Source organism: Psittacula echo (assembly GCF_963264785.1).
Source record: "Psittacula echo genome assembly, chromosome: 2".
Taxonomy (NCBI): domain Eukaryota; kingdom Metazoa; phylum Chordata; class Aves; order Psittaciformes; family Psittacidae; genus Psittacula; species Psittacula echo.
The window spans coordinates 51,392,843-51,405,874 of NC_137737.1; the positions used below are offsets into that span (position 1 = coordinate 51,392,843).

At 36.8% G+C, this 13,032-nt stretch overlaps 1 protein-coding gene across 4 annotated transcripts in view; it reads left to right on the plus strand.

Moving 5' to 3' along the window:
• LMBR1 (limb development membrane protein 1) overlaps window positions 1-13,032 on the plus strand; it is a 79,689-nt gene that overhangs the window by 51,827 nt on the left and 14,830 nt on the right. For all 4 annotated transcript variants that reach the window (XM_080611676.1, XM_080611677.1, XM_080611678.1 and 1 more), the window contains 7 exons: window positions 1,564-1,628; window positions 2,759-2,831; window positions 8,824-8,904; window positions 10,019-10,095; window positions 10,337-10,414; window positions 11,310-11,383; window positions 11,663-11,753. In XM_080611676.1, the coding sequence (XP_080467802.1) occupies window positions 1,564-1,628; window positions 2,759-2,831; window positions 8,824-8,904; window positions 10,019-10,095; window positions 10,337-10,414; window positions 11,310-11,383; window positions 11,663-11,753 (539 nt within the window). The remainder of the gene's footprint in view (window positions 1-1,563; window positions 1,629-2,758; window positions 2,832-8,823; window positions 8,905-10,018; window positions 10,096-10,336; window positions 10,415-11,309; window positions 11,384-11,662; window positions 11,754-13,032) is intronic.

A 13,032-nucleotide genomic window follows, 5' to 3' on the forward strand; every position in this document is an offset into this window, starting at 1 on the left:
GATTCTTAAATCAAGTTTAACTATTTAGGGGGAGGGAGAGTGGGTTAAGGGGGAAAAAAAAAGTGGTTCTGAGTGGTTCTAACTTAGGCTGTTCAAGAGTGAGTCACAGCAGTTGCCAAATGGTTTTAATGGGGCAGTTTGCTTACAGACTTTCTATCTCTTGTCTCTTGTTTGTTTCAGTACAGCTGAAAACAGAGTGTGTTCTGGGGCTGTTGTAAGCCAGTTCACCAGAATAATTGGGTTTAAGTACCCATTTTTGGAAGAATTATTTGTAACTTGTACGAGCAAATCACTGAAGTAAAGATGCTCCAAGCTGCATTGTCTGTTTAGCTGGAAAGGCATCATGCAACAGTGGGGAGGTGTTAGATGGCAGGGGTAAAGCTTCATTATGTCTTCAGCTGGCTTAATTGCTGAAGCGGTGTATGAGTATTGCTGTGGTGATTTGGAGCATTACTTCCATTCTCTTTTCTTCTTTTCCTGCAGGCTTCCTTTGTTGTGAATGAAGACTCGCTTAACTTAGCCTTTTGTATTTTTCCCGTAGTACCTAGTAGCCATAGCGAAACACCATTTAAAAATAAATTTAATCCTCCCTATGAAATCTTGTGTGCTTCTCTGTATTTGGCAACTCTGTTCTGTTATAATGGAAACTATAAATATATATTCTCATCCATACTATTACAAATTCATTCTATCTCCTACATGCTTCAGTATTTGAAGGCTGTTCTCCCGAAACTGTTGATTTTTACTAGTAATTCTCAGTTATCATGGTTTGAGCCTTTCTCCCAACAAGCACATATGCACCATACCTGGAAACAATCACAGGCTGTGATCAATAAAGGGCCCATTGTTATTTTAAAGAAAAATAGCTTAAAATCTGGTGGCTGAGCCTTCTGTCAACTGAAGTTGCAGTACAACTTTGATAGCAAAGCAGCATCATGATCTCTTGACCTCACAGCTACACCTGTGCTGATAGATTAAATGGCTCTGCAGTGGTCTTCAGTGCTTTGGCCAACTAGTGTTTTTGTGTCCATGATATTGCAGTATGCAGTAGGTGGCTCTGTCGGTATCACTTTCTGATAATGGTTCCTGGACTGCAGGAGCTCTAGAACTGCACCTAAGAAATGTTTGGGAAAGTGCTAACTGGCCCAGGGCACATCATGCCATAGATAGTTCTAGCAATTTACTGGTATAGACAAGCAAGTCTTAATGCCCAGGAATGTATCCTGGCACTGCTGAATTTTACTAGGGTAGGCGTAGCCTCTGGTGCCACATGCTTTGAATAAATAATTACTTGAGCAAGTTCAAGATATCGGATTAGATGATGTTCCTTATTTACAAAAAGAAAAAAATCACATTTCTGCTCTTGAAGGAGAGAGATGCTTGTCTTGGTCAAAATTTGCATGATAACAGTGTGGTTTAAAGTTCATACTTGGAGCTTGAAGCTCCTGCAGTTCTCTTCAAAACTGTGCTTGGTTATATGTGAAATAGCACTTTGAACATCCAAATAAAAATTGGTCCTTGACTTACAAATCACTGTTTACAAGGATCTTTTTTCCTCTGCAGTATGCACCCCAGTGGGACTTTCACGGATGTTTACAGTAATGGGTCAGTTGCTGGTGAAGCCAACAGTAAGTGTTACACAAATCTGTCCTCATTTGCTCTCTGTTAGAAAGTGGAATGGCATTAGGGTATTTCATTTTTGAATGCTTGCACTTGTGTAATTCTCTTCAGTTCATCAGAGTTGCTGTAGTCAGTATTTCTGTACTTGTTTGAAGATTTTCATAGAGCACAAAAGCCTATTCTTTTCTACAGAAAAAGGTTTTTTTAATAGTATAGGCTTCCTCTGATTTTCCAATTTATATAACTGCTACTAGTATTAATATTTATTGTCAGTATTGCCTCCTGTGTCTGTTTTATAAATGCCTGAAAAATGTGGGCTTGTTCTGCGTTCAGAAGCAAATGATACAAAACTAAGCAAAGGATACAAAGCTAAGGCTGGCTAACAAAAAGGAAACGTGGGAGTACACTTGGATGGGTGAAAAATGGAGGTAGTTGGCATCTTTAAGACTGTATACATAGACTGAGTTCTTGTACTGAATGTTGTGAGGGAAGGGAGAAGTTTGCATCATGTACAAGTGCTCTAGTGACTTTGCTGATGTTTCCTAGTTTGTATTTGCTAAAATTTGGATGCACTTAGGTCTTGCATTGCTTTTCGTTAGTCAGTTCAACCCTGAAAATACAAAGAAAATACATATTGTTTGGCTATCTGTAAGCTTTAAACTCAAAGTACCTGTTAGTAAGGTAGACAAACTTAATTTATTTTGTTTTAGCTTCCAGTAGAAATTCATACTTGCTTGAAATACTGGCTTATGTGAAAAGTCACTTTTTAAAAATCTGTAGGTTTTTTTTGTTTAAATGAAATTGAGTGTGAAGGTTGATACGATTTGAATATATCAGGGAAAGGTCAGATGTACTGTCCGTTCCCCTGTTCCTTAAGTGTCTTTAGATTCAAAGTGAACATAAAAGAGCTTTAACGTGAAATGAAAACTTAACACAAGGTTTGCTTACCATAAAGAAATAGATCTGTAATAGGATGGAATAATCTTTTATGGGGTTCTTATTTGTATCAGTATTGCAGTTGTTGACTGTATATTTAAAATACAGATTACTAGAACAAAATGAACTTGACTAGTTGACTGCAGTTTTTTCTAAACAAGTGACTCTGATAGTCAGTTCATGTTTCTGTTTACTAATACAGATCCTTGAAGACCTAGATGAGCAGATGTACATCATCACTTTGGAGGAAGAAGCAATTCAGAGGAGGCTTAATGGTATGCTTGTTCTGATACTGCTTCAGATAACAGTATTTAGACTAGAGTGGTTTTGGTCAGGAGCATTGATCTCACTGTTGCGTAGCCTCTTCTCTCAAAATAGAAAACTTTGGCATCTTAGTGTGTAAGAAGCATTATTAGGCTTACGTTCCATTGCTCACTGTGATGTTCAAGATTGGCTTGTGTGGTTTGCTTTGATTTTGTTTTCTTTAACATGTTCATGAGCTCTAATATGTGAATATTCTGAGACTGAGTAGTTGACCAGACACAGTTTGGATTGGTAAATGACTGTGTTTTAGCCTTGTCTGAAGAGCAATGAATTTATATAAGCAAGAGGTTCAGCTTCCTGCATTACGAGTTTTGGTTTTTATTTGGAGGATATTTTCTGTTTCAGTTCATTATTATTTAGAATCTTAGGTAGTAATTCATTAAACATCAGAGCAGTATTTGAATCAGAGAGTATTTGAATTTAATAATTTCAATAATTTTATTAATGAATAATTAAAATGAATAATTATTCAAATGTTTTAGAATTCTTTTATGTAGTATAACAATTCTGCACTTCTTAAGGTATTTCTGTTTTGATGTACTTCAAAAATAGTATGAAGTTTTGGATTCTAAGAGAGTATTGCAGCATGGCAGACACCAATTACAAAAATTATATTGATTCTACAGGCCTGGAAGTGATGTTGTACAAATTCTCTTCTGAATTGTTTTTAGCTGCACGGATAAGCCATCTATTCGCAATTTATTACAGTTGCTTCATGTTGGAAAACCAAAGAACATTCATGTCATGACACATCTTTTGTTGGATGTGACTACATCCATTGTTGTCTTATGACTTATTTTAGCCTTAATTTTCTTAATTTCCTGCCTTTCTCTCTTAAGTCTTCTGTCATATATCTCAATCTTTTCTTCTTTCAAGTCTCAGTAAGTCTCTTTTCGAAGTTGCTTGGTCAGGAAAAGTACCTTTTATAGCAACAGATCGTGGTGGTTGTCTTTATTCCAGTGTTTAAAATTTGTGGGGGACTAGTGACTTCTTTGTGCTAAAGTCAGCCATGGTTTCTAGTTTAGAAGGAGCGTTCACTTTTGCTGTTTTAGAAGCTTAGGTTTTCATACTGACATATATATATGTATGTGTATATATATATGTATTCACATACAGATACACAAAAAGTGTGTACAGTGAATGTCTTTGAAGCTGTGATGGGGTAATTATTGTTCTGTGTGTTTGATGTTAGCTAGCAACTGTAAAATATTTGTTACTGAATATTTTATGTTGTTATGGTAATTGTGCTTATGTACAAGAAAAGCAATACCTGAATAACTATTGGGTCATTTTTCTGTATCTCTTAGATGTAGTGCAGAGTGGTTTCCACTGTTCAGGTGGAGAATGTGATTATTTAGGTAATAAGTGCCTGTTGCTGTTCTGTGTAGAAGTCTGTGACAGTTGTTTATATTGCAATTTAGTAATACTACTTGTGAGGTAGACCTAGTCTGTTTGTAGGCATCTACTAATGGGGTCTGTATTTAGGATGTGTGCAGGTGGCTCCCCTCACCACTAGCCAAAACACTAGGTTTTCTCAGTGAATTGGTGTGTATTCAACATAAAGTGGAACTGCAGCCTACCCATGTTTCACAGAGCTCTCACCAGCCTACTCATGAGAGCTGAAAGATGCAGGGCTTAAATGTTCTTTGACGGGAAAGGGAACTGAATTCTGTTTCACGTGCTGAGGGAATGTATTGACGCCACTATCTGAAGGAATGCTTGAAAAACCATAGCTTGATGTATGGAGAAGATTAATGGACTCTAGCTGAAAAGTTAATAATCTAAACTTGGATATAGTTTGTAGGTAAGGGGCAGTATGTTATGTGCACAAGAATATACTCTGCAAGATCTTTGTGAGTAATTATATAAGTAATTTTAAGTATGGTTCTCAATTAAGTGGGAAGTTTTATCTTCTCTGCCAGAAGTCTTTCTAATATGTACAAATTATACCAGAAAAACAGACACATTTTTTGCCAGAATGATGAAGACTCATATTTATCATGTTTCCTGCATCTTTAAAAAATGTGTACAACTAGAGGTGTGGTGCTAATTGCATCAGTAAATGTAGTGATGTGAAATTAGAGGCCATAATCTGTGACTTAACACACAAATGTGCAAGTATTTTTGTTGCTGTATCAGAGCAGATACATTAATCTACATGCTTCCTGCGCCATGGCTGTTGCAACTCTTCCGTAGTTGTGGTAGTGGAAATACATGTGCTTAAGTGACCCTGCTAGGCAGTTTTGCAGTAGAGTGTTTTAAAATACATACTGCATTTGTACCTATAACCCAAAAGCTGAATTTTTATTAAAACTGAAGAGAACCGGAGCACAGGCGTTAGGTGATACTTGGTGATTGCCAATGCTGATTTTTGTTTTATTTTTGCCTTGGTAGAATAAAAAGCACTGAATTACCCAGTCATAATTAATGCTTCCTCAGACAGTGTGTGGACATAGGAAAGGGCTAACATGAATCGCTGTTCCCTCTGCATGGGCTGGGTAAAGCCTGTTTTCAGAGGAGGAAAAACATTCAGCTGTGTGAGCTGGTGCTGTTCTTGATTCATATAGGTGTAACTATTGTGACTGTGGTGCAGTTGATAAGAGTATTCTGTAAAGCTCTTCATATTTGAAAGTACGTCTAACTGTGAAACTGCATATCTTCTTTGCGGAAACTAGTTTTCTTCCTTCTCAGGTGTCTACAGTGTATAACTGAAAATCGGAGGAGGAGGGAGGGGAAAGTTTGATTGTGTTATCTACCCTAGTATTTTTATCTGTTGAAGATATACTGGGCTTTGGGAAAATGTTTGTTTCCAGTGTATTATATTTCAGTACCCACATCACTCCTACAGTCAAAGAATAAAGCTGGGACTTTTTTATATTAAAAGAAAAAAGTTGCCTTCAGCTATTAGTTTTCCTGAATCCAAAGAGACGGGTGGGGTAGGATCAAAAATACTTACTTGATCAAAGTTATTGGCTCTGAAGGTATCCTTACCTATGTAAGAAAGATGAAAGGTGTTGTTTTTATTGCACGCTAGTAACAGTGTAATTTTGAACTAATTGGTGTTGAACTGCCAATCACCTAGGGGGAATGCAAATAGATACTCTTACAATTTCCTTTGAGGTACTGAAATCTTATGTCGGGGCTGGAAGAAAAACAGAATAATACCGTTAAATTGACCTTAAATGAGCTGCTTTGTGGCTTTCTTGGAGAATCCCTTCTAACTTTTCATTGCTAGTCCAAACAAGTCTCGTCTACCGATTTGATTTATTGGCTAGACAGCGCTGACATTGAACTTTGTGCATGTTTGAAATAAAGCTAATGTTATAGAGCTTTTAAGAATTTAGCTGCATCCTTTTCAAATACTCTTTTGACTGATCTGAAACTTTGCCTTCCCCTGTCATAAAATATCCTTTTGTATAGCAATCTGTTGTTTGCTACTATTTTTAAGGAGGAACTACAACAGCACTTAAATATGATTCAGTATTTCTATTGAAGTATTTCTTAGGGACCTAATGTAATCGTGCTGACTTTGTTGGAAATAATCCCATGAATATCAGTGATTTAAGCTCTAGATTTTTACATTGAGGGTTAGAAACAACGTGTATCTTGAATAAAGCTTTTCCTCAGAGACCCTTAAATCAATTATGTAGAACAAGAAAATGTAAGATGCTAACTTGGTTTTTTTCTTTTCCAACTGTTTCTGTTAAAGGTTTTGAGACTTTTTCCACCGAGCTTTATAGCTATCCTTTTTCTCAACTTACTGTATTTAGCCATTCTATAAAATAGATGGTTTAGACTTATCAGAGGGAATGCATCAGCACAAAAGCTTATTTTTATAATGATAATTAGATACCTTAAAGCCAGCTTTTTTCTGAAGACCCGCATATTATGATTACTTATTTTAAAAACACAGAAGTTAAACTGACATTCGTATTGCAGGTACTTCAAGTGAATAAGAATTGTTAGAAAACGGCATTTGTAGGTCTTACTGGCTGGTCCTGGGATTTGAGATATGTACATATGTGAAGCTCTGATAACTATTGTGTCATACACATTATGTCACTGGTATAAAAAAATGAATGTTTAAGCATAGCACAGAGGTTGTGTTACGTGCAAAACTGTGTGTGAAAGAAGCATGCAGTTAAACATTTAATCAATTTTTGAAACAGCTGCATGCCCCTGATAGTTTGTCTGCATTGAGAAAATCAGTGTGAATCCTCTGAAATAAAAAGAACAAAAGCTTTTTTTTTTTTTTTTTTTTTTTTAAGTTCAGGGAATACTCTTGTATATCTTGGTTTTCAGGTAGGACTTCACTGTGCTGTGATATGGAGAATGTGGGAGCTGGATGGGATGAGAAATTTACCTTCTTATCTTGTACTGAGATTGCTGGATGGATGAGCAGACAACAGAAAATGAGGATATAATGAGACTGGAATATAAAGTAGTGTTAGTCTGCCAGCAGCCTCAGTGCTTTTTAGTTCTTGTAGGTGAATGATGAAGATACAAAAGCCTGGACAAGACTAATAGTCTCAGAAATTTATTAGAGTGTGTTTAAAAAAGGTACTGGGAGCATGGTGCTATTACAGGTTAGCCCACAATCAAAGGTGAGGTCAAAGGCAGGGAATGGTCATGAGGTGAAGGGCATCAATGTAAATGGAGAAAGAAGATAACGGGACTTAAGGTTTATTAAGACCTTGAACTGTTGCTGCCACAGAGAGAGACTGTCTTGGAATAGACAGGGAAAATATGAGCCCTCTTATTGTCAGGTGAGATTATACAGAAAAAAGGGATGAAAGTAGGGCAAAAGGATAGTGTTTCTAACTTATGCTGGGAAGAATATTTCCAGTGTGTGATTGCAAAGGTTAAAGTATGATGAGATCAGAACTGAAATAGCAGATCTCTAGTCAGCATTCCAGAGCTGTATCATTGCTTCAACACTGTGCAGTGTTTGTATAGGAACTGGAATCCAGGGGGGAAACTACAGTGTGCTTGCCCTGGAAAAGATGGATGGTTGGAAGAGAATGGGAGGTAGAAAAGGAAAAGGATGGAGAGAGAAAATGGGCTGGATTTCCTAAAGCCCATGTATAGATAGGCAGAAGAGTTGCTGAGCAGCTTTTAGGCAGAAAATCGGCAAGGGAGAGAGGAATTTATATTACAGTTGTCAGTTTTCAGCTGGTATAGAGGAGAGTTTGAGTAATTGTACTATAGTGATGTTCCTAAGCTGTGAACTGTAAAAAGGAGAGTGAAAGAATGGGATCTCACATGTGGTTGTGAGGAAGATCCGATTGTGGTTGTCAGAGGGAACTCTGTGGCACAGGCAGACTGACCAAATTAGATGAGCAGATGCGAGTAGACGATAAGTCAACAAGCAGGTCAGCAATATGGAAGCTGTGCTTGCTGAGGAAAAAGGACTGGGGAAAGGGATGGAGTGGCACAAACTGAAACTGGAGGTCTAGCCACCAGCCTACTTAGTTTGGAGCAATGGTCCACTTTGCCTTTAAGTTGCTAACTAATAATAATGCACTTGAAGAACATCGAGAGATTCTTTACATCTTGATACATGAATCATCGAGAGATAGAAGAATGAGGCATTTGAGACATCCAGTTTCAGGCTGCCAAACCATAACTGGGTTTTGGACCTGCGCGATAGCTCAGCAGTAGCTGTTCTTAGTTCTTGCCGCAGCTAGCCAACAGAATAGGCAGGGATCAAAGAAGGTCACGCTGCAAAACCTCTGTGTTGAACTCTTCTGGTCAGACAAACTTAGAGGTTTCTCGGCTAAGCCTCTGATTTTTGAAAAGTAGTTGAAGAGTCTCAAAGAAACACCTGAAGTTTAAAGCCACAAGTGTTCATGTGATGCTTCCTAAATCTGAATTGTCACAGTCTGTCTTACAGTACTACAGTTAGTCTCATCCAAAAGAAAATTCTGTCTTCTGTTTTAATAGGTATATCTTCCACGGTGGAATATCAGGCAGCAGAGTTGGAACGGGAGCTTGAAAAGGTGAAAAGCAGGAAAACAAATCTAGGTAACACACTTTTTTCCCCTGCTGTTTCATGTGGATTACGGTTTAATAAGTAACCTTAAGATGTTGTGTTTAACTTGTAGCAGTCACTTGATTGATTCCACTTTGTTCTTAACCAGATTTGTGCATTTGCAATACTTTCAAATCATCATAGTTTCTACAATTACATTACATGGAATCATTATACCCCTCTAACAAACAAATCGAAGTAGGGAGTCTGAATTGAATCTTACTTTTAATGTAACCTTAGAAAAATTGTAACATCTTCACTTTCTTGCATGGAGCTCAATAGCATGGTTTTTCATACATGTAATGATACACTTATGATTATTTGAAATAATCTAAGATGTTACTTTCTTGAATGGCATGTTTTTTCGTACATGTAATGATACACTTATGATTATTTGAAATAATCTAAGACATTACTTTCCTCTGTTTCTGAATTACTTCTATAAAAATCATGTTGTTTTTAAGAAGAGTAAAATAATTCTTAGCAGGTTTCTGTCTTTTAAAACTGAAAAGTGATACTTCTGGTAATGGCAGCCGCTTGACAGCAGTCTCCATATTTATTCAAAGGTTTGCAGGAGTTTTGTATTAATCGGTGGGATAACTTAAGACTGTGGGAAGAAAAAGTTGGGTTTTCGTTTTAGATGTACTAGTGATGTGCAGTGAGTTAGTCTTGTCTGTCTTGCCTTATGTTGTAAGAGGAAAATGCTGTTTAAATATTTGAAATTATCTTCTGTCCCTTTAGGTTGTACTAGAGTATACGTGTAAACAGCATAATTTAAAATTAGGTATATTTTAACCTTTGCAGGTCTGCTGTATGCGAGGGGAGAGGGGGAAAGTGCTGTAGTAAAACATGCCTGTAAACAAGAAAAAAATCTGCTTCTCTCTCTTCTGCCCAGCCTTTCTCGAAAGAGGCTTCATATTTTTGGCGTTGCTTTGTACAGCTCTTCAGGGTTGATATTTTTATAAACTGGGTGGTGTCAGTTCAAGATAAGATTACTTTTCTTCACTGTAGTTACAACAAGTGCTTATAGACAGCTGAATGATTTTTATATGTATTATTCCAAGGTTATACACAGTATTAAGCTTCTGTGTTTTCTCCTCTGAACAGAACGGAGGAAAAAAGCTTCTGCTTGGGAAAGGAATTTAGTCTATCCAGCTGTTATGATACTGCTACTGATTGAGACAGTAAGAGTTTTTGCCTTTTCTGCATTTTTTCCCCAGTGCAAAGTATGAAGAATTCATTGTCATCTGGAAGAATAGTTTTGAAATTGAATGATGTGTGTTTAAACAACAAACTTGACATTCTTCTCTTGAACCATTTTTTTTAAAAAAACCTTAACATTACAAAATCTGGTGGGGATAAATATATACATTTTAAAAATGTGGACTACTTTTAAATAACAGGACTGCTTCTGCTTCCTTACAGTCCATCTCAGTCCTCTTAGTTGCTCTCAACATTCTTTACCTGTTGGTTGATGAGACTGCAATGCCAAAAGGATCAGGGGTAAAGTAAACTTTATGTATGATTTTCATAACTTTAGTAAAGCTTTCGAGCCCTTAGAAAAGTGCAAGTGAGAACTTTTGCTTTAATAACATGGAAACAAATGAGCCTCCGCCTTGACTTTGCTTCTAGGTTTTGTCCCTGTGCTCACATAAACATTTATTACATGCCATGTTATAGTGTGTTCTTGATAAAACTAGTCCAGAGTCTTAGTGAAGATACAGTGATTCACTAAAGTAAATCAGTAATCTGGAGCTGCATTTTCTTCATGTTTCCTACATTTTTATGAACAAGAAATGTTCAATTTAAGAAACTATATTAAAAACCAATACAAAAAGCTTATCTTGGTTTGTGTTCCACTTAAAATACATGACATTTACTCATCTTTTATTATAACAGTCCTTGAAGAAAGTAAAGAACAGCACACTGAGGAGTTATAGTGTCTTTAATCATGAAGATTTTTGTATTAACTTGGTAATGCTTTCCCTTGTGTATCACTGTATGTGAGCTTGCAGAGCTCTACAAGGTTTCTAGTGGTGATGGCCACTCTGCCAGTGTATTGTGAACAGCTAGAAGTGCTACCTTTTGAAACCATTTATTTTAGTTTCTAAAGTAATGGAGTAGGTATGGAATGTAGCATGGTGGGATGCCATATACGTAAAATATGAATCACTGTACCTTCTGTCGCAGTAATACATTTCACTCAGGTTTGAAAGCTGGCTGATGCCATTGCATAGGATGGGAGACTTGAAGGTTAGAACATTAAAATGCCCCTTAAACACTGAACTGAGAAAAGTCTACTTCATGTAAGATATTATATTTTTTTGGTCCTGGTAAAAGTTAAGACACAGTTGCGTGTATCTCAACTAAATTGTGCAAAATATTTTTCTCCTTATAGGGGCCTGGAATAGGAAATGCCTCCCTGTCCACCTTTGGTTTTGTGGGAGCAGCACTTGAAATCATTTTGATTTTGTATCCTTTCTTGAAGAATTCTATCTGTTAACAAGTATTCTGTCCAGTTTTCTGGGACATTGGTAATTTACTAAGACACTTGCCTGGGAAGAAGAGATACAGGCCAGTCCTTCTCAGGCACGCGAAGCTTTAGTTTTTGTTGGTGGGGGGTGTGTGTGTGTGTGTGTGTGTGTGTGTTTGTCTTTTTTTCCTTTTGCTTCTTAAGACTTTTAGGAGTCTGCTGAGAACTTGAGTGAAACTTGCATTCCTTGGCAGTCCCTTTTTCCTTGATTCTCACAGCTATCTTATGGTGTCCTCTGTCGTCGGCTTCTACAGTCTTCGGTTTTTTGAGAATTTTACTCCCAGGAAGGATGACACAACTATGACAAAGGTAAGGTAAAGTCTGCCATGGTGATGGCCCCTTCTCCTCTTTCTTGCCACCCAAGACAAACTGACTCTTTTAGTTAGTAATTACCCTGAATGGCTCATTTGCGGTGATCAGTATTTGTTTGTAAGCTGGGTAAACACAAACTGGAAGATTTTCAAAATGCTGAATGAGTGGGAAAAAGGATGTGCTCTGTTTAGTTTGGATGGCATCCATTCACTTGTAAAAAGCCGGGAATAGCAGAGCTTGTTAACTAGCTATAGAAAAGCTAGTGAAAGAACTTTGGTCAAAGGAAACGTATTGCTAATGAGTAACTTTGATTGTGCTAACTGTACTTCAGGGAGCTTGTTTGAAATCTGAAGAACTTGGTTGCTAGAAGTAATACAGACAAAGTAATTCAAATTTGAATAATTAAACTAAGACTGAGGAGGTATATTCAGCAACATTTTGCAGTCTGAGGCTAATTTGACTTTCTACAGTTTAGCACTGGCTTCAGAATAACAAGTGCTGTTACCTAATGCAGAGGAACATGGTTAGGTTTTTGGTAGAATATTCCCACAACTGACAAGGAGAGGTGTTCAGTAACCAAGGAACGGATGACGAATTTAATTATTTTTCTTTGTGTTTCACTGTTTGTTTGTTGCTTGTGTGTTTTTAAAGTAGTGTATAGACATCTTTAGCATAAACTGCTGGAAGTGAGAAAGTAGATAAACACACAGAATGGTTACAGTAGATAATGGGGAGTTGGAATGTTCTTAATGTTTTCTACTAATTGTTTACAGTACACCAGGAATAGTGTCGAAATAAACAGTGAATGCAGGGATGTCTGCCTACTTTCAAGAAGGTTTTAGGTTTTATTTAATTATTTTTTGTTTTATTTTAGATTCTGATAGAAATAGAGCTGAAGAAAGTGATCTCTTGTGAGAGAAAGTTTCAATTACTCTTTAGAAAGGCTTCACAAAAACTGGAGTAAAATCTAACAGCTGTGAATTTTTTCCTTCTATTTAAAGTAGTCAACAGGCATTCAATTGAAAGGAAGCTCTTTGTTGTAATTTTTTAAATAATGCTAATCCTGCAAGCAGTTACCTACAAAGCTTAAGCTGATGTATCAGTCATCTATTCTAAGCCTCTGGAATGGGTCTTTTATCAAAAGGTTTCAGGAATTATGTAAACAGTTGATGCTTTGCAACATGGTAGTCTTGAATTATTTTAAATCTTAAGTATGATTAAAAGCAAATGATTACATATTTGATTTTTTTACCTCATCCCTTGGCTCATCTTCATC